General features: G+C 47.8%; 1 protein-coding gene across 1 annotated transcript in view; it reads right to left on the reverse strand.

The window, feature by feature from the left end:
- The window catches only part of LOC309819314 (phospholipid-transporting ATPase VA-like), a gene marked incomplete at both ends in the record, with an annotated part of 136,928 nt that overhangs the window by 57,406 nt on the left and 57,540 nt on the right, over positions 1–21,982 (reverse strand). Inside the window, one exon of the mRNA XM_082649420.1 lies at positions 6,532–6,736. Coding sequence (XP_082505546.1) covers positions 6,532–6,736 — 205 coding nt within the window. The remainder of the gene's footprint in view (positions 1–6,531; positions 6,737–21,982) is intronic.

Here is a 21,982-nt window from a genome sequence, read left to right on the forward strand (position 1 = left end):
CACACACACACAGAGTCTCAAACTCTGCGATTGCTGATGCAATTTAACTACATTTAGAAAAGTTGGAATTTGATTAAATTCCTTTTTTTCCAATGAAAATAAAAATAAAACTTCACATTGTATACCACCATGAATAGAACAAAAACCTTATTGCTTTAGTTGTCTTTTTCCTAGAATAGAAAATAACCACTTCCAACCAAACAAAAAAACACGAAGTTAAATGCACACACAAAAAAGTTGAAGTTTCTATATATTGTAATAAGATCTTTTAGGATTAATACTTCAGGGGAGTCTAATATTATCAACTTCCTGGCATTTAGTTGTTTTCATTAAGATTACAGTACTTTACTCTCTGCAAGCACTGCTTTCCTAGACCACAGGTTCAAGGCAAAGAATCCATGGCAAAGTCACCTGGATTGGAAACCAAAACATCTTATTATACAACCAAATTGACATTCCCCACGAAGTAAATGCAGTTGATATTATAAAACATGGTATGTCTCAGATAATTATATTACCTACCTAACTGAATTGCTTTGAATATCCACACTGGCTAGATTTAAATTTTTAGTCCAAATATAGTTATTATATTCTCAAAATAATTTTCTTTCTCATATTCTTTCCTGTTACCTATTTAATATCCTTCAACAAAAGTATATGATTGTTAAATATGAGAATAAAAATGTCTCACAGTATAAATTATGAGCTTAGTGACTATATTTCATTATGTAAAAGAAAACCATGAATCTTTTTGCCAAGGCTTGATATTGACCAATCCAATTAACACACCCAGCCAGCTGTCTTTGTTTTCCACTTAGATGACAGATGGTTTCCTTCTTCAATCCCACAGCAGAGAATATAGCTAATTTGAATACTCCAACAGCTTAAGGAAAAAGAAACTTTGGTGTAAGAACTATCTTACAAACCAACTTTTCACCCCTAGTTTTCCTGTGGTAGAGATAATTTTGGGAGCATGTGTAGGTAGAAACAAAAAAATATTAATTGTGTCTCCTACATATTTGGAATTTTAGTCATTCTTCTAAACTCCCTGAATTTTGTCAAGTAACTTGGGGGAGGACTGACTCCCTCATAAAGGAAACTCTGAGCTTTGTCACTGCCTGAGAGAGTCTGGCACCCAATGCTGGTGGTAACTTAGTAAAATCTACGTGCAAAGTGGAAGAAAAGCCAGGTCACTGTCTTAGGATCCGTGCCAATCTAGACATTAGGTACATCTTTTTTTTTGTTTTTGCGGTACGCGGGCCTCTCACTGTTGTGGCCTCTCCGATTGTGGAGCACAGGCTCCGGACACGCAGGCTCAGCGGCCATGGCTCACGGGCCCAGACGCTCTGCGGCATGTGAGATACTCCCGGACCGGGGCACGAACCCGCGTCCCCTGCATTGGCAGGCGGACTCTCAACCACTGCGCCACCAGGGAAGCCCTTAGGTACATCTTTTTAAAGTAGTGCTTCTCAGACTTTTTCCAGCCTAGGAAATTTCCACACTAATGTCATCGGGAGCACGCGCCAGGCACACATGCACACACGTGTGCACACACCCACACACGCCTGGGAAGAGCGAGCTTCGGCAGGCTTGTGGGTTCAGCTCTTCCTGCAGCTCCCACAATCACCGCTCCAAACTGTGGGAAGCAGATGGCCCTGTGGGTGTAGCCGGGGTGTGGGCAACAATCCCACAAGTCCATCCAAGAGACAAACTGGAGGAACATTTTTTCCCAGGAAATTAACCCACACGTAAGTCCCCTCCTAGACGGCCCCACCCCCTCTGAAACTCCAACACCACCTGAGGCTTAGGGCCCCTGCTTCTGCTTTATCCTCAGCAGTATCCCTAGTCCACCTCTGCCCGATTTACCTATTCACACGTCACACAACACCATGAGGGGAAAGACGTTTACCTGTTTTGATGGGTGCCTAGAATGGCATTTAAAGCATAGTAGGTGCTCAATAAATATTTGTTAAAAGAATGAAAAATCACAAAAGTGAGACTCTGTTAAAAAAAAAAAAGATCTTTATGTAAAATTATCAGCCTAAGGACCTCCTCATTCTGCAGAAATGACTGTGCGAATGTTACAGATGAGCTAGAAACTTCTCCCTGTATAGAGGCTGAACACATGCAGCTGCATGGGTAGGGCTGCAGGTCTGAATGAACGCGTGGGATGAAGCAACACAGATGCCCAATGAACAGGAAAGACAGGGAGCTGGAGAACCCCCACCCTGCCAACCCAGGAGCTGCCAGACCCGGAAGCTTCGAGCTCTCCGCTGATTCGATGGGTGGGGGAGGGGGGCCTTGGCAGAATCTCCTGACTTCCCTGTTTGTCATCTATAAAAGGGTATGATCATCATTACCTCACAATTTATATTTTAAAATATGATTTTAAAATGTTTGAACCACTATGAACGGGAGAGGCATAATAACGCCTGGCCCCCAGGACGCCAGAACAAATGTGAGTTGTTATTGTGACAGCTCGTGTTCAGCCTTGCCGTCCCTCTTATTTCTTCGATAATGCCAATTTCATCCCAACTTTTTTTTTTTTGGTCACACTGTGTGCCTTGTGGGATCTCAGTTCTCCAACCAGGGACTGGACCCAGGTTCCTGGCAGTGAGAGCACGGACTCCTAACCACTGGACCGCCAGGGAACTCCCATGACCCCAACTTTTAAATCAAATGTTTATTTTGAAGTGCCAATATCTATGTTTCTTTCTCCAGAGGCAAGATGGCTGGGTGGCTGAAGGTGTCTGGGGGCCTTGTCCCCTTGGACTCAGGGGTCTGGGCAAGCCATGCATCCCCACCTCGCTGTGTTTCCAGCCCCTCAATTCTGTACAATTTGTCTAACTCTCTTCTTTACATACAATCCTGTTTCTACCTCTGAGACATCATCTGACCTGTATCATTGCCTAAACCACCTACCCGGCACCCAAACCCTCCCATCCTAGCCTTCAGAATACGATTTAAGCCCTCTTTCTGGGAGCCTCCCTAGGCCTCTCGGAAGGCCACTTTCCAAGCCCAATCCCCTAATGGGATTCTTCTTGTTGCTCAGTATCAAGTATCTGCTGGTGAGCAGGCCTGGGTCCTCTAGGAGTTGGTCCCACTGCCTTAAATGACCAGACCCTGCAGCATGTGGACCACTTCCCTCTTTCTTAGCGTCCTTCCCCAAGCAAACAACACGCACTTCATAAATGACTTTGGAAACTGGAGAGGGTGGGAAGAGGAGCCACATTCTTGCCTTGTCAGCCAAGGGTGCTAGAGGGAGGAGCTGGCCTTCAGGTGGAGGGTCAGTGGATTTGTTCTCCAGGACCCAGGCTGCACAAGCTCTCCCCAGCTCTCAGCTCAGGGAAACCAGATCCCTGAGGATCAGCCTCGGAACCCAGCCCAGGCTGCTGCTCTCTGCATGCCCTCTGAACACCTCGCATATACAGGCCTGGGATCCAAGGGGCTGCTGTCCAGAGAGCCGCCACCTGGCCTTCGTCCACGGCAGCGGTGGGAACCCCACACAGAGGGTGGCATCCCCAGCACCCGGCTCCAGCAGCACCTGTCCCAGCATCTCGCAAGCTCCCAGGCCCAGCACCTCCCAGTGTATGGCTCCCCTGCACCTGTGAGGGCTGACCCACTGGTACAGCCCGCCCCTCATTAAATTTTCTGCCATCTCATGAAGGACAGCCATGCCCTCGGCCATGAGAACAAGACTCAGGCTTGGGGGCCTCTTCCCTGGGCACTATCTTACCACCAGGACCACTGGCTGTTCCCTCTATCAGCTCTTCTACATTCTGGGGAGTCCCTTCACTTTTACTGTGCAATCCCCCATGAGGAGTTCTTTACATCAAACTTACCCTGGCCAAATCAGCTGCGGTTTCTGCCTCCTCACTGGACCCTGACAGATACACCCAGCCCCTGCATGAATGTCAAGGTCCTCTCATATTCTTCACCTTAGTTTTGCAAATCACCTCTAATTTAAGTTTTCCTAGGGGCCTGCACTTCCAACTGAGGCCTCGTCAACGTGGCACTGTTACTGTGCATTGGACAGGAATCCGCTCTTCACCTGCCTGAGACACCAGCTGACTCCACCCGTGAAAACCCCACTTCAATACATAGAACTGAAATGTTCCTGGCATTGTAATGTTACAGCCAAACCTTGGTTTTCCAATTGTCAGGCTTTTAAAAGCCAGAGACTTCCTATCTTTATTTTCCATGGGGCAGTTCATACATTTCAGAATAATAATGTATGAACAAGAATTCAGGTACCAGAAAAATGCCTTTGGACGTTAGGGAAAGAGGGAGAAAAAAACAGAAAGTGAAAAAATATACCAATAATAGGGACTAGAGTGTGCATACATATTGAAGAATTTGGGTGCTGATAAAGAAACTTTTTTTTAATCAAAATGGTTTTGGTTCTTAATTTTGGCCATTTTGACTAAGTTACGGCTCAGCTCCATTGACCTCCTCAGGCATGCACGGGCACTACGCAGCAGGATATAGGATGTGTCTGTCTGTAGCGATCCTGGAATTTCAACATCCATCTTACGAACAGTGCGTTTATACAAAGCACCAGTGAGAAAAGTGGGTGGAGGAGGCTTTTAGATATTACTGGGTTCAGCAACTGAACAAATTAGAAGACAGGAAACAAGGAAGTTTTTCCCGAAAGCTGACCAAGGAGATGCACCCCCGTAGCTTTGCCCCACTCGCCACACAAACAGATCCACTCTGCTCGCAGGTTCTGCAGTTTCGCCAGGTTTTCCACAGTGTCTGAAGTTTCGCCCATTAGATACACGGATGCATCCGTTTATGTTACAGGCACCCTCTGCGCACACTGGCTGCTCCACCTGGATGGAGCTGGAGCCTGTGCGGTCACCACCTCCCTCCAATCCAAGCCCATCCCTGCTGACCTCAGGGCTCGTCCCCACGCCTGTGCCCTGGAGAGGGCTTGGGAACAGTGGGTTCTGGGGGAGAAGCCTTGGGGTGAGGCGACCTCAGGACACATGCACATGTGGCCGGGGGGGAAATGGCAGGGGAATGTTGGCCCACATTTATTACCAAACCCTGGAGCACAATCAATGCAGAAGCTGGAACTCACTGAATGTGCCAGTGCTGGGCCTCAAGGGTCCCCAACAAGCACTGTCACCAACTCTCCTGATCCGGGAGAAGAGCATCCCATTTAAAAAAAATACTATTTTTAATGTTTACGTATGCTTTGCCTCTTTCCAAGAAAGATTTGAGGCAGCTCACAAAAACATTCTTGGCGCAAAAGGAGATGAAAATGAGGAAATCATGGTGGTGGACAGAAGCGAGGGCAGAACAATCCAGACACTGTTGAGGAAGTCCGGGCCGTCTGCAGGAGGTGGGTGAGTGTCAGGCTCAGAAAGTCCTGCCACCAAGGCCGGCAGTAGCCCCAGGGTGTGGGATGCCATCTGGCCCTTTGCAAGAGTGTAGGAGGTGCCTTCGGCTGTCACAGTGACCAAGGGTAAACGGCATGGACACTCATAGAGGGATGCGGGGATGCCCCCCTCCCCCGACAATCCTGCACAACTAATGCCTTATGTCAAATGCCGACAGTGCCCGAGGGACACCCCCAGGCTATAAAACAAGCCAACTGCTCCAGACCCATCCCAGTCCTGATTCTAAGGCCTGGTTCTCCTGTAAGAGCTCACTGAGAGGGCGCCAACGACAGAGGAAGAAAATCCACAGTGTGTGTGACACTGACACTCATTATGTGACAGAGGAAGAGACCCCCCCAGTGGCTGCCTTCCTGAAACTCAGGAGCTCACTGCCTCGGGCACTTCTTAAACCTTCCTTCCTTGATGGCAAGGCCCCTGAGTGACAGAGACAGGCAGCTCAGTGTCAGGAGAACAAGGTGTGGGCTAGCCCACTGCCCTGCCAGACACCTCCTGATCCCCAAGGGCTCATGCTCCTTTCTGTCCCTTGGCATTGGCACCCCTGCATCCTCTGCACAGACCCGGAGGCGGACAGAGGTTGGAAACCCCTGACAGGGTCTGAACTTTCCGGCCACAAGGCTATCGGTGGGTATAGGTGGTGGAACCCTGCTCCCCTTCCTACTTCTCGCTCCCCACAGGGCCAGCATTTCTGAGCTGTGGTCGATGCTCCTCCAAGGCAGAATTCAGTCACAGAAGACCTGACACTGAACTCAGAAACACCCCTGAGGAGAGAAATTCCTGAGCCACATGCTGGGGTCAGGTCATTACTGCTGCTGTGTTAGAATGAGAGCAACAGCTGGGTAAATGCTGACAGTTAGCCAGTCCCAAGTGTTCCTAGTGACTTTAAAGGGACTCCAAATCTACAAATTGTGCCGTGGAAATCAGAGTCATAAAACTGGGTCCTGTTTCCCATAGCCACAGGCCAGTTATGTGCTCAGGGGGACTGGGGTCCTCTCAGACCCTCAGTCCCCCATCCATCCATCAGCCTGGCCTGATGGAGGGGATGCAGGTGCTCGAAGGCCTGGAGGGCCGGCATGGGAAGCACCACAGGACATGGTACCTGGGACCCTGGACACACCAGGTCACTTACGAGCTCGGAGAAGCCTCGGACCACCTGGCGCCGTTTCAGGTTGGTCTCTCCATCCAGGTTGGCCGTCTCGATGTGGCACAGCCCGTCGGGGTCACTCGAACAGAGCAGCAGGATGTCTGCAGGGATGATCTCGTTGCAGCGAAGACGCACAAAGTCTCCCACGCGGATTTCTTTCCAGAATCGGTTCACGTACTGCTTTTCTTCCCTGGTAAAGAGACAGCCATTAACAAGTCTGGAGGAGATCGATGGAGGCCAAATCTGGGTGATGGGCACATGTAGCTCATTGAACACATCATGCCACTTTCTGGTATGCTGAAATTTTCCATAATAACAAGCATTTAAAAGAAGATTCCTAAAGGCCACATATAGTGAAACTCCAGTAATATGAAATATCTAGAACAGGCAAATCCATGGCAATAGAAGGTGAATTCGTGGCTGCCAGAGCCTGAGGGGAGGGGAGATGGGATGGGGAGAAATTGTTTCCTGGGCACAGGTTTCCATTTGGGGTGATTAAAATGTTCTGGAACTAGGTAGTGGTGATGGTTACACTAAATGCCACTGAATTGTCCCCTTTAAAATGGCTATGCTTTCCACTCCTAGGTATATACCCCAAAGAATTAAAAGCAGGGACTCTAATGTATATTTGCCTACCCATGTTCATAACAGCATTACTCCCAATAGCCCAAAAGTGGAAACAACCCAAATGCCCAACAATAGTTGGATAAGCAAAGTGTCGTATATTCATACAGTGGAATATGATTCAGCCATGAAAAGGAAGGAAATTCTGACACATGTTACAACATGGACTCAGAGGACATTATGCTAAGTGAAATAAGCCAGTCACAACAGGACAAACACTGTACGATTTCACTCTTATGAGGTCCGTACAATAGACAAATTCATAGAGACAGCTAGCAGAACCTCTGTACCTTCTGCAGGATGGAGATCACAGCAGATGTATCCTCTCCACGACGCTCAAGATGAAGTAGATAATCACTCAAAACAGTGCCTGCCACAGTCAGCTTTCAACCCCTGATAGTTACTATTGATTAATAGGTAGTAGGATGAAAACACGGGTAGATTTCTGCTTTAGATTTTTTTTTTTTACTCTGGAAAAATGGGCTCATTAATCCTACAAATGGCATTTTTAAGAGCTCCTTGGAGGCAGTTTTGTCCAGTTTTATAAATAAGCAGAGGAACAAGACTTTATCTCAACATGACATTCTACATGAGAAAACTGCATGAAAAAATCCTCTGGGTTATGTTGTTAGGAAAATAAAAAGCCCTAAAACACACTTCACTTTCACCATCACCTTCTCACTGGCCCCCCACACTTCCTCGCCTGAGCTCCCGGAGAACAATTCAGCAGCGAGTCTGAGTCTCACCTGACTCCTGAGCGCTGGGTGATGAGTCCTGAGTGTCAGACCTCTATTTTATTCCACACTGTGGATCTGAGGGAACCCACGGCAGACTTCCAGGGGCTCCTAGCATCAGTTGCCCCAGGTGCTGAAAAGAGAAGTAGCCCCTTCCACTATAAGCCTCTATTTACTTGCATTCCTCTGTTTCAAGATACACCGTAGTTTGGTCGCTATAGGGCCAACAAAGATAAATTAGATACAATTTTGTCCTCAAAAATAAATTCAAGGCGAGACCAAAGCACTAGATAGCACCCCCTGGGGGCTATAGAATCAAGCCCCCAATGTGAGCACAAAGGTATTCTTCTGGACCCAACCCTCCCTGCAAGGCCAGGGTGCTGTTCAGGTGAGGCATCCTTTTCCAGCTGTGACAAGTCCCCCGGCTCCGGCCCAAGGGTGCTGCCCGCTCACTGTCACAGTCTGACTTCTTCCCAGTGGACAGACAGCCTTGAGGAGTGACAAATGAAACATCACTTAACTATGTTCCTATTTCCTCTTCTGAAGATCAAACCTTGACTTTCTATCATCGCAACATTAGCTCTTTAGTCTTTCTTCCTTATCAGGACACTTTGTTGGCTTCTCACAGAAAGTACAGAGGAATTTGAAAGGCCCTGTCCTTTCCAGAAGAAAGTTTCCAAAAGCTAATTTGCTGTGCGGTCACTGAGGTGGGCAGTGCACGCTGACAGTGAGCTGGACAGGCCCCAGTGTGACAGCAGCTGCCAGGAGACCGGTGGTCCTACACTGGCCCTGGGGACAGGCAGGAGGCGGGGGTGACCGGGCCAGAGGAGGCAGGGCGTGACACTGTCTGGGTTGTTTATCTTGACTACATTCCATTTACAGAACTCATCAAAAATAAAGTCAGTTTCCATCTGCCTTGAAATCTTAGAACATTAGCTTGCCCACTCCAGCAGAGCACGTATTGAAAACAGTTAACTTTGATGGAGGCATTTGAGCCCGAAGGAGACCCCCGCACAGGCCCCTGTAAACACAGAGCAATGGATGAGGAGACCTCGGTGACCAACCTGGCAGGAAGACCCGTCCCAGCCATGGAAAGCAAAGGGAGCTGCAGCAGAGCAGCTCCAGGATGCCTGAAAGAGAAAGGCCCTGCAGCTCACAGGAACTCCTAAAGCAGCAGGACCCTTAAAACCCAGACTCAGGAGTCACTTGTGGAAGAACAGCATCACAGAACCCCTTCATCACCTCGACAGACAGACAAAAATTCCTCATTGAAGCCCCACAGTCCGGTTGACTGTTCCAGCGGGAGCTCCAGCACTGAGTGTGGACCCTACACTGACCCGGCAACACCCCTGCCTGGTCTGCGTTACTCTTATTTTTATTATATGTATACCATATACATTATATAGTAACATATACTATATAACTTATATATAATATATTACATTTTACATGTGTATGTCTATACATATATAACAGATACATTACATATAACATACATATTAGATATTAGTTGTCCTCCTTTTCTCAGCAACTGTATTTGGACATAAGGTCTTTAAAGAGGTGACTGAGTCAAAATGAGGTCATAGGGTGGGGCCCTGATCCTTATAAGGAGAGGGAGAGACACCAGGGATGTGTGTGCACAGAGGAAGACCATGTGAGGACACAGGGAGAAGACGGCTATCAGCAAGCCAAGGAGAGAGGCCCCCAGAGACACCAGTCCTGTCAATGCCTTGATCTTGGACATCCTGCCTCCAGACTGTGAGACAATAAACTTCTGTTGTTTAAGCCGCCCAGTCTGTGGTGCTGTCACAGCAGCCAGAGCAGACTAGCACCCCATAACTTCAATTCCCATGACTCCAGCTGGAAGGGGCGGCTCCCAGCCTGCAGGGATGGGAAGGGGGAGAGCAGCAGAGGACCAGGTGACAGAGGGCATCACACCAGGAGACACTTCCACAGGCTTGTGTACCACATGCCCCCGTGTCTGTGCACAGGAAAAGCACCGCAGAGAAAACACGTAAGTCCCACTAACACCATACGGCAACACTGGCCTCCTAAGAACACTGATTTTAGAAGCAGCAGGTAAACAATTTAGGACCGGCTTCTATTTCCTCAGGTCACAGTGGATGCAGGCTAGGGTGGACAGGACACATGACCCCTCCTCTCCATAGGAAAAGTCTCAGGAGTGTATGCCACCTGTGGCCTCCCTGCAAACTCCAGAATTCTAACTTGCACCAGGCAGGTGCCTGTACTCCTCCAGGGACCAGGGGATCCACCTGAGATGCAAGGTTTAAAATCACCCAGTCCTCAACACTATGCATTTGTTTCCAGCAATTTTAGGAAGTGGCACTGTGTAGTTTGCCCCTGAGATATTCCTTCTAAGCACAGGTGCTGCCCCATGTGGTGGCAGGATTCTGAGACATCCCCTAGATCCCCAGCCCTGGTGTGCAAGTCCCTGCCAGCGCCCCAACCCCGGCCCCCAAGTAAAGTGGGGGCTGTGAATGTGGGAGGAGTCACTCCTGCAGGTGTAATGAAGGTGACCAGTCAGTGGGCTACGAGCTAATCATCAGGTGGGCCTGATAGAGCCACAGGAGCCCTGTAAACTGGGCCTAAACCAGAGACAGTAAGTCAGACACTAAAGTGTAGAGAGCAATGGAAGGGCCTCATGAACAGGGCCAGGAGCTGAGAGTGGCCCTGGCCATCAGCCAGCAAGAGCACGGGGCCCCAGGCCTACCAGCACCGGAGCTGAATTCCACCAAGAACCTAAATGAGCCTGGAAGAGGACGAGACCACAGCCAGGCCAATGCCTGGACTGCAGCGGGTGACACCCAGGGCAGAGCACCCAGCCAACCTGCACCTGCATGCCTGCTCCCTGAAGCTGTGACAGCACACATCTGAGTTGTCTCCAGCTGCTGAGTTTATATTAACTCATCACACAGCAGTAGAAAACTAATATGCACAATTCCCTTCTTCTGCACAGAAGCAGGAGTCAGAGGCAGCTCAGTCCTCTCAGGGCACAGCAACTGGAAAACTCCCACTCAGCTTTAGAATATGCACACCGAGAAAAGACTACCTCACAGGAAAAGAACGCAGAGCAAGACTGGTTAAAATCCAAACACACTTCCCTCTCCTCACAAAGTGGGAGCCCAACAGAAGGTATGCATAACATATTAAAATGTGGGGAAACCTGAAAATGTGTAGTCTTGAAATATGGGCCACATCATACATATTACAAGCATGGAGCATGGACCCTCCAAGAGAATGACAACCGCCCTTGCAATCAGCCATCACCGAGTACCCTGCTCAGGTGTCCTGAGAGGTCTGCCCCAGAGTGTTGATCCAAGAGGTCAAGGGTCATTGGTGGAAAAAAGTGTGATTCTTCTGAGATGGGGGCGGGGGTGGGGGAGGGGTCCAAGCTGAAAGGGGTCCTGATAAAAACGCCTTCTGTTCAGAAGAACCCTTAGGAGGCCACAGGCAAAAACATGTCTTTTCTAGGGAAGCACTGCCACCGGTTTTTCTGCGCCAAACCCCTCACCTCTTGGCCTGTTGTTTGCTCAACTGTAAAGCCAGAGTGTTAAATATATAATTTCCAAGATCTGTTCTTAGGCCAAAAGAGGCTTCTAATGATTAGCTTTCCTCTTCTGGGAAAATCAATTAACACAATTTATAATTAGTCCTGCTGAGCTTTGAAGTTCTTATCTGAGCCTTTTTTGTGCAAAACAGCACAATGTGGGGGGTGAAGGAATAAGGAAATATTAGAGTGACTAGTGACAAATTTTATTTAAAGACAAGCAGTAAACAAAATTTTAAGATCCCTTAATTCATCATTTTTGGTCAGTTGTTTAGGCTGACAAACTATTTATTTGTACTAGTTATGTTTTTTGGTTTGTTTTTTTTTTTGCCGTACGCGGGCCTCTCACTGTTGTGGCCTCTCCCGTTGCAGAGCACAGGCTCAGCGGCCATGGCTCACGGGCCCAGCCGCTCCGCGGCATGTGGGATCTTCCCGGACCCGGGCACGAAGCTGTGTCCCCTGCATCGGCAGGCGGACTCTCAACCACTGCGCCACCAGGGAAGCCCACTAGTTATGTTTTTAAAGTTACTAAGTAAACAATTCCAATAAGAGGAGGTAAGCTGGCTTATGGAATTTACAGGAATTATTTTAAGCAGTTGAAAGCAGGTTCTTCCTGAAGATCACTATGTTACTTTCATGTAGCTCTTCATGAATGGTTCAAGGACTCCGGCTCAGAACTGTTCTGTTAATGATTTATTTTTTGAAATGCATCAGAATTCCCACCAGTTCAGCCTCACTCATGATCCCTCTCCAGTGTTGAAACTGTCTCTGCAATGGCTAAGGGTTTTCAACAATGTATTTATAAATCTCTCCAATTGTATTGGGGGGAAAAACAAATCTGATTCCATACTGGATCTGTTTCTTTAACTTCTGTATTCTATTGCTTTTGCTTTAAGTTAATCACTAAAGGGACATTGCCTTTAAGCATAAATTATACATAATGGCCCATCTCTGGGAACCGTGCCTCCCAGGTAATGAGCCTTAAGCTAAAATACCTTTGTTTAGCTCACAGGAAACATCCTGACCAGGCCCACCTGTGAATGACTACAGGGAGGAGAAATTAACACATCCCCTCTGGAGGCTGACCAGAACCAGGAAATGTTTGACTTTACTTCCCCTTTTAGTATAAAAGAAGTCTGAATTTTAACTCAGGCAAGATGGTTCTTTGGGGCAGGAGTCCATCACCTTCATGATCTGCTGGCTTTCCAAATAACGTCACTACTCCTTGCTCCAGCAACTCATCTCTCAATTTACTGGCCTGTCCTGTCGTGCAGCAAGCATTATGAGCTTGGACTCAGTAACATGATGTGGCCAAGGTATAAAACCAAACAAACAGATAAAGTTTTTTTTTTAAAAAAAAAAAGGCATTGCAGAATTGAGTGAATTTTACTTTCATCTTCAGTGCGTTGTTATCAAATAAATTTTCATTTAGGTTCTTGGATTACCATTTTCCCAAACAGCAAAAGAAAATTTTTTTAAGGTGACAACAGATTCCAAATTTGAGAAACCATTTAACATCCCTGGTGACCCACTGCCCCTCCTTGTACAAGGACAGTCCCAACAATAATTGGGCTGTCACTGTCCCTGATCTCCAACCTGATTTATGGAGTCATGAACGTAAGAGTCCTCCTGCCAGAAGGAAGGAGGGAGAAGAAGATGCACACCCATTTTTGACTCCACCCACAGCAGGTGACTCCTCCCTTGTAATGTGACACGACCATTCCAGTTTAGTGACCAGGAGGCAGGCTGCCCACAGTTCTAAATGTATCCATGAAATGCCCATGTCACATGCATGGAACCAGCGTCCCAGGGCATCTTGCTGTTGGAGATGCTTGCCTCTTCCATTTCTCAGTAATTTAGGAAATGAATGAGAGATTGAAATGCTTATAACTTGGATACATATTTGACTTTCTGGCCCTTACATTATCTAACAACTTTACGTGGCCATATTTTACCATCTACTTTCTCATGTTCCAAAAATGCTCCCTTTAATTCAATTGCATATAAGTTTCACAACCACACACAGGAACTCCCCAAAGCCCTCCCACCATTCACCATGCCCACACCCTGCTCAGGTGCTGGCAACGCATGTGCAGGGGTAAACAGGGCACATCTCACTCACCTCCCTTGATTTTTCCCTCCCTTAAACTTGTCTCTCCCCCAACAAGACCAACAAAGGAGTGTGTCTTGGGTTTGGATGGGCAGGAAAGAATGAGAAAGAGAAAGAAGAGATGGAGGGTTTTTAAGGTTTGAGCAAATCCACTTGAAAACATGGCATTAAAGATGAAAGTACAATTCCCTCACTTATGTTTTAAGTACAATTCAGGGCTGAGAAGAACACTTGTTTTGATTAGGCAGTCAGGGAGTGCCTCCTGGAAGAGGGGGCATCTGACTTTTGCTCCTGAAGGATGAAAAAAATCTTAGCCTAACCCATACCCCACCCACCCCAAGGAGACTACTTATACTAAAGAGTGGAATTTAGGGAGAGGCTAAAAGGGCAGTGCCCAAACCAGAGCTTAGGCAGGGCACAGCAAAAGAGATCAGGAGACTCAGACACAGAAACAGAAAAGACCAGGCGTGGGAGTTTGACTGTACAATCGATGTGACTGGACTCCATGAATGATTAGATGAGTCAGGCACGGGGTGCCCAGGTCTCCAGCCCTGGTGGCTGGAATGTGGGAGCCACTGACCTCACCCAGAAGTGGGTGTGCTGTGGGATGGAACAGAGTCCAGTTGTGAGCAATTCTGAGTCCAAGGTGCTGGTGGGCGTATGGGGTGGGAGATGCTTCCAAGACCAAGAGAGATAAAGATAGGCACTCAGGGTTCACACATGGAGGTGACAGGATGCTGACCATGGGCACTGTCATGGTGATTACCAGGGAGAGAGCTAGCTAGACGGAAACAGCGTGAGCTCGGACAGAGGCAACGAGGGAGGGAATGCGGAGGAGGGGAAGTCGGTGGGGGTGGCTGGGCAGGCAGGCGGGGCAGAGAGTGGAGGCTGGGAGCCCAGGATGAAGATGTGCCCAAGGCCTCGTGGTGCCCGCTCACCACCACAGGCAGGAGTCCAGGGGCCACACTTTCCACTGCCAAGTGATCACATCTGGACAAACAGTCATGGAATGTGAGCTCACAGTCACTGTATTTTTATTTCCTTTTGTGGGGCCTCAAACTTCAGTGGCACAAACCTGAATACGGCACACCTGTTAAGATCAATGGTCACTTTTCCGAACACTCCTAGCCCCTCTTCCTCCCCCTCCAGACCTGTTTTCCACTCTAGCACATTTCCTGCCTGACTAACGGAGAGTTCAGTCTCTTGAAAGACGGGGAAATGTTTTCCAGGAGTGGGCCACCTGCACAAGGTTCACGAATGCTTAACGGCTTGGGACAAGGCTTTCAGCCCATGCCAGCTGGAGGCTGACACCAAATCCCCGTCAGCGCCCACACATCAGTATCATCTTAATAATCAGAGCAACAGAACAGTAGGTACGTCCCCCCACTAAGTGCAGCCCTCATATGGAGCAGGCAGCATGCAGAGTGCTTACACACAGTCCTCACACTACATTCTCACTTACGGATGGACAGACTGACCTGTCCAAAGTCACACCCAGAAAGGGGCACAGCGAGGACCAAATCTGTCTGACTCCGGGGCCCATGAAGCCCTGGGGGAGGTCTGGTTTTGAAAGTATTATACATTTTACATTTAATTTGTGGTTTGTAATTAAAGCAAGAGCTGAGATTTTGTTTTCTTAACTTAGAAAGATGGTGTGATTGTTCAGAACAGTTAAGTGAATGGGGTACCTGTATGGGCAGCGCTGTGTAGAATCATAGAGAAAATAAGACCGCATGGTTAGCAACATTCCATACAACGTCTCTGACATGGAACAATTTTCCCTATAAAGAGAAAGCTCTTTCCAAACATAAAATTGCTTCAGGTCTACCTGTCAGTTTATCACATCCCCTGTTGGTAAAACATCCGGATCCTGGATAAGAAAGGCAAGCTCCAAGTAAAGTGCTTCATTTACTAAACAGAAAAAAAGTTGGCCAGAAATATCGGGATGCATGCAGTTGAATGCACGTTCTTTCCTCCAAATGGTTCAAGATCGAGGTAGGGTCAAACATAAAGTATCTAGAAAGATCCACAAAACACATTTTTAAGAAAAAGAGAAGCCCAGAGAACTCACGAAACACGCAAACCGACTAGACTCAGGCCTCCCAAGCATGGCCCGAGTGAAGTACTCCTTTGGCCCTGCAAGGGGAGAGCTGCTCAACACTTTTTTAAGCTTTTTTAAGCAAACAGCACAAATGAGAAACCAGGATGCAGTGAGAGGCAAGCCCTAAATGGGAATGTGGCAGCAAGAGATCCAAGAATCTCGTGGAATAATCATTGTGGCAAGGCCTGATGCCTTAGGGATGAGAAAACCCTTCATGGATTCATTATTCAGATGGTGGACAAATGAAGGAGTATGTGGGGATGAAGAGAGTGAGAGACAGAGATGGACAATTTTCACAACATTTTAAAAAGACCCATAGAGACTCTGAAACTACCCCAAATTTAATATACACTCATTATGAGACAGGCCTGGGACCTGGGACCCTTTGCTGCAGCGTTGCGATGCCTGCACCTGGACAAACCTCTCCTCTAGCTACAAAATACAAAACTATAATGAACTAAAAATAACTGCATGTATGTACAGTTGGGGCAAATTCTGGACAACAAGATACAAAGAGACAAAAAAACCCAACTGCCACTTCTGAAGAGCCGGGAACAAAAACAGGGGGTCAGGAGCAACAGCAGGGTGCTGCGCATGCCCCCTGCACACACCACCACCAAGGGGGTGGGCAGATCACCTAAGCCACCCCTCCGGCCCGACCCCTGGACACACCCCCACCCTCACCCCATATAAGGAATCAGCTCAACCCTCCCCTCAGGGAGCAAACAAGGGAATCTGTTACTTGTTTTAGCTCCCTCCTGCTGCAGCAGGAGTCCCAATAAAGCCTTGCCTGAATTTCTTGTCTGGCCTCTGATCAATTTCTATGATCAATTTCTATGATCAATTTCTATATTGATTAAGGAGGCCAAGAACCCTGGTCCCTAGCAATTACACAACAGGCAAAGAAGGGAAAAGCCCAGAATGAGAGAGATAATGGCTTTAAAGCAGGGTTTCTCAGCCTCAGCAACGTTGGGGCCAGATCGTTTTTTTTTTGCAGAGGGCTATCTGCACTGTGGGACTTGGGCAGCACCAAGCCCCCACCCAAGAGGGGCAGTAGCCCCTCCCCACAAATCCTACCAGCCAAGTTCCTTCTGGGGGCAAAGTCGCTCCAGGTGGAGGACCACCACTTCAGAGCACCCAGGATGAACATTCAGGAACATGGGTTATTAAGTAACCTTTACAGAAACAACATATTTTAAAAATTATGTGGGTGAGAACTCAGCACTGAAACAGAAATGGCAAAATCTGCAGCAGGCACCAGACCCAAATCTGTTGCATAACGTCCAGAATGTGTCTCCTTTCCACCCTAAACTGAAACAGCTGCTCCTTCGGTGAGACACGCTAATGGATTCGGAATCTCATACTAAACATCAGAGCATGCTGGCGGTACTCGCCCCGGATTACAGGGCCTCTGTCTTCTTTAGAATGAAGATTGGATGCTGACTTTGCCAGCCCACACTGGACTATGCTGGGACCACACAATTATTCACTGCAAGGCCACACTGCATACCCAGAAGAAAGGAATTTTCCCCAGGAGCTGTACTAGCTTGTGACAGCAAAATGACACCTAAAGGAACATGACCAATTAGAAACTTCTTGGTGAGTTATAAAACTTTTGTTTTTGGACAAATCATTTCTACAGCAGTCTTTTCTGAGTTTCATGGGACAGTCTCAAAATAGCTCACCAGACATCAGGATGCGGGGATCAGACTCTTTATCCCAATAATAGTACTGCCCATTTGTAAAGCATGTAAAACACTTTGGGGGCACTTTTAGAGTTTTCAAGTTAATTTCTTCTACATTCACTGGTTGGTATGACATTCTCATGAAACAGGCAGGATGACTCACATTCAGGCAATGCCTTAAAGCTGGGAGAGGTCTTGTGTTTTTAACAATTTTTCCTAAGTGGCTGCAACAATACATACTTCTCCTTTGGTACCTAAGAGTACCTGCCCGCCCTGTTTCTGCAAACAGTAAGTGCTTCTTTCTTTTCTCTCCTTGCCACCTGATAGGCAGACAGGACACCTTACCTTTTTATTGCTCCTGCCTGACTCCCAGGCCATTTAACCTGTTCTTCTGGGAATAAACTGCCTATTTTCCCACTGTTTTTCCTATCGTATTGTTTACTTCCTTCTGGACAACTTAATTTGTGAGAGCTTTTATATTAAAAATATTAATCCTATTTATTTTACCTTGAAAATATTTTTCTCTAAAGAATTATGTTTTTTAATGTTTGCTTATAGTATATTTTTGTCATATAACAGTTTTAAATTTTTCTATAGTTAAATATGTGTGAGTTTTCTAGGCCTGGCTAAGAAAGTCCCCTGTGCCCCTAGACTGGATGTTTACTTCTTTGTTTTTTGTTGGAGAGTGCAGCATTCTTTTCTTTTTTAGTATTCAAGTGTTCAAATGAACTAATATTCATTTTTATATAGTACAACCTGAGGGTCCAAGGCTGTTTCCTCCAGACAGCCAATTGTATAAACACTGTTTATTAAATAATCCTTTCCCCACGGAACTTAAGTACCCACTCTAAAATTCTCATATATAATATCATGTATTTGGGGTTTATCATGTCTTTCTCCATGTCCACACTCTGACCCTGGGATCCACTGCACAGTGTGCTGGATCAGCCCCATCACTGGGAGCCCCCAACCCCGGGTGGAGGCAGCCCCCTAGCAGGGCCCTGGCTGGCACTCTGGGTGACACGGGGTGCTTCCTGCTGCCACCTCTGCACCCCTGCGAGTCACAGTCAACTTCATGCTGCAGCCCTGGTTCCACTAACTGTACGAAAAGTCCCTCCTGTTTGATCTTTTCAAAAATGTCTTGGCTATACTGGGGCATTATAAACTCTAAGGCCATTTTATTCAATTCCAAGAGAACCTTGCAGGCAGAACCACAGAAACACATGCACCCTCTTCTTGGAGAACTCACTCTCCCACCCACAGCCACAGGAAGCCTCCTGCTGGCTTACATCCTTCAAAGAGATACTGCAGTTTTCTTCATGCAGGTTTTGAGCCCTTCTTGTTCAATTCACTCCTAGGTATTTTATAGTATTTGTTCCTGTTTTCAGCACTATCCTCCCCACTTCCCCTCTGGGTGCTCACTGCTCCCTGAGTTACTGTGAGTCATTCTTTATGGTCCCAAGCCTTCCTCAGCAGCTGTTTCTCTGGGCATGAGTTCTCTCTGCTTAAACCATTTTCCTTTCCCTGGTGGCCAGGCCCCTTTGAAGGAATGGTTACTATTCTTGGTTAGCACGTTTGGTTAGCTCTGCTTGGTTAGCTCTGCTTTCTAAAATGATGGCAGGTGCCCTCCTTACGGAAAGTGAAGCGGCCCCCAAGAGAGCAGTGAGCATGAAGTTCATCCGGGCTCCCACTGGCAGCCTCTCCCAGCCTCAGGGGCAAATGAAAAGCACCCCGGAGGCCAGAGTGTCAGGTCACCCTTGCATGCACCAACGGCCACCTTCCCCACTGAAGGCCCACAGCCCTCTGCAGGCCCAGGCTTTCTCCAAGACACTCTCTTTTGTGGCACCCACCCCAGTGCTGTTCTCCGAGTGCCTGTGGCCTATGCAGGAGCCTGAGCCAGTGCTCTGTACGGACCCAGATGGACCAAGGTCAGTCCAGATGTACAGAGACCTGTGGCCACTGCTCCAGCATGCAGGTTGGAGAGGAGAAAGGTTCAGGCCTCCATTTCCCCAGAGCCCCCTGCTTCCTCTGAATCTGAATTTTGAAAGTGAGAAGGCTTCATTGATGACAAGGTCCCTTCCTCTCATTTGACATTCTGAGGGGACTAAGGGCCAGAGAAGTAGACGGATTTTCCCACTCGGTGGGGGTGATGGTCTGCTCCCACTGCACTACCAGGAGTCTTCCCGAGGCTCACTGAAAAGCACTGACCTTTGGGTCACTCTCTGACTAATCCACGCTGGGTTCCTCCTGGCCAACCAGAATGAGGAATCACGCATGCAACCTATTCTCTATGTAAAGTTCTCTAAAAAATTCACCGCAATAACATTTCTCCATAACTGATTTATTGCAAATGTCCCTCAGTCATGACAAGCACGGTGAACGACGTCAAACAAGCCCTGTCCTTCAGAAGATTCAGCCCCTGGAACGGAAGGGATGTTAAAATATGGATCAAACTATGCTCTGGCGACATGATTTCTTTTGAAGCAGTTTGTGTGGGGACGTAAGACACCTCTGGAATTCACAGCTTGGGAGTCCAATCCCAATTTTCTCCAGTAAAGCAGTAACGGCAACAGTAACCTCAGGAAACTGATTTCACCCAATAATTTTCTGAGAACGGTCAACAATGCTGGAATTCAGAACTGACTTAACCCCCTTCTTGGGTAAAGACATGGTGAGTTCGGCCATGCTGTCGATGGTCCCCTTCTCCTTGTGCCACGGCTGCCAGACCCCACAGGCCACCGCAGAGTCACTGTCACCAGTCATGTTTGCAGTGCCCTGTGAGGGAGTGCCGTACCACTCCCACTTTAAGGATGAAGATGCTGAGGACCAGAGGGGGTTAAACCTATGCCCTGACTCACGGCTGGAAGAGAGGAGAGCTGCTCCAAAAACACGCATAGAAGGAAGGCCTTCTACGTCTACGAATGTAACCCATGCTTTCCAATTTTAGATTATTGGGGGCAAAAATGCTAAGAAATGGGAATGGCTAAATTATAGATGTTTTCGCCTATCTTTATTTAGAAAAAAAAATTTCTTTTTCTTCTTGGGGGAATCAAGCAGGTTACAGTAAGTTACATTCAAAGAATCTTTTGTCGCTACACAAATGTGCAAAGTTAAGAAGCACACCGCTTCGGAGGAACTGAATCAGCCAGGGGTTCCCACCATCCCAGCACCAAATCGCCGTCATACTGCGGAGCCCACCTCATGAGGCCTGGGTGCCATAGACATGACTGTCACACAGGCCCCACTGCGGGAAGGCCTGCCGACTGGTCACCCCTGGCCCAATTCTAAACCCGTAACAATGACGACTTTGGGATTTCAACGTAGCTTCTTGAGATGAGGGAGAGACAGACTCTTCCGTCAATCCACTTCAGTGATTTGGGGTTGAAAGTGCTTGTAAATAGGAACAAAAATTTTTTTTAATGTTTTTGGGTTTCTGCTTATGCCTCTAACAATCTAAATACCGTTGAATTTGATTCCTGATTTTGGTTTTAGCAATATGTTATTATCTTTACCACTATTAATAGTAATACTTATTTTCCCAAAGACTGCCAGGTAGGTACCAGCACTAAAATTACTGCCTGGAAATATTTCTTGAGACATTTTATTCCTTAACTGACGTAGTGTGTCATGAAATCCGCTGGGAAAAATTTGACCTGTGAAAAGCGTTTGTTTCACAGCCAAAGCACAGGTGCTGAGTGTCACAGTCTCTTTCACCCACAGCTCTGTCATGACCCTGTGTGCACACACAGCCAGGGCCAGCACACGGGGGTTCCCATAGCAGGGAGCTGGCCAGGGAGCCTTTGTTCCTGCACAAGCTGAGTCTGGCCGACATCAGAGAGCACTCTCCCTTCTTCGGACCGCTCCGGTTCTTTCCACTGGGGATGTGCCCCTGTGGTCAGGCAGGCATCCTGGGCATGGCTGCAACCACAAGTGACCTGGACAGGTGTCCTCTGCCTGGAACTTGCCTGCTGCCCCCTGGGATGGGCCAACTGGGCCTCAGGACAATGCCCCCTGGGTGGAAATGGCAGCAGCAGTAATTCAAACTCGCCTTGAAAAGGCCTCTCACTCTTTCAGTGGCTCTTGAAACTTTAGTAACTTGGAAAGGTTATCTTTCAGAAAAGAATTCACAAAACACACACCTGTGTATATTAGGCTCCTCAGTGGCACAAGGAATCCCCCTGCTGCCAGGAAAGCTGGGACAGGCACCCCAGGCCCAGGACACACCTCTGAGCAGGTCACTGGCATGAAGAGGGGCCGACCTGCCGCCCGCATCTGTGGACATCCCGCAGCAAGGCCAAGGGTACAAGGAGGGCAGCACAGAACAGCGAGAAGATTCCAATCAGCAGGAGAAAAAAGGCTTTTTTACTTCCTGCAATATGTGATCCCAGTCTGGTGAGACAGCTTCCAGGTCTCCTGGGCCACCGGGGCTGGATGACAAACACCCAACAAGAGAACAGTCCTCAGATCATGGTGACAAAACCCGATTCGGCTGCTCTGGCTGCCACCCGCACTGGACACGCCCATAAAGGGCTTTCATCTGGACCCCCCAACAATGCAACCTGATCTAGGGTAGCGTAGAAAGTGTGTCAGGCAGCCCACTCTGGAACATTCGGG

The sequence above is a fragment of the Grampus griseus genome (assembly GCF_964374135.1).
Source record: "Grampus griseus genome assembly, chromosome: 2".
Taxonomy (NCBI): Eukaryota; Metazoa; Chordata; class Mammalia; order Artiodactyla; family Delphinidae; genus Grampus; species Grampus griseus.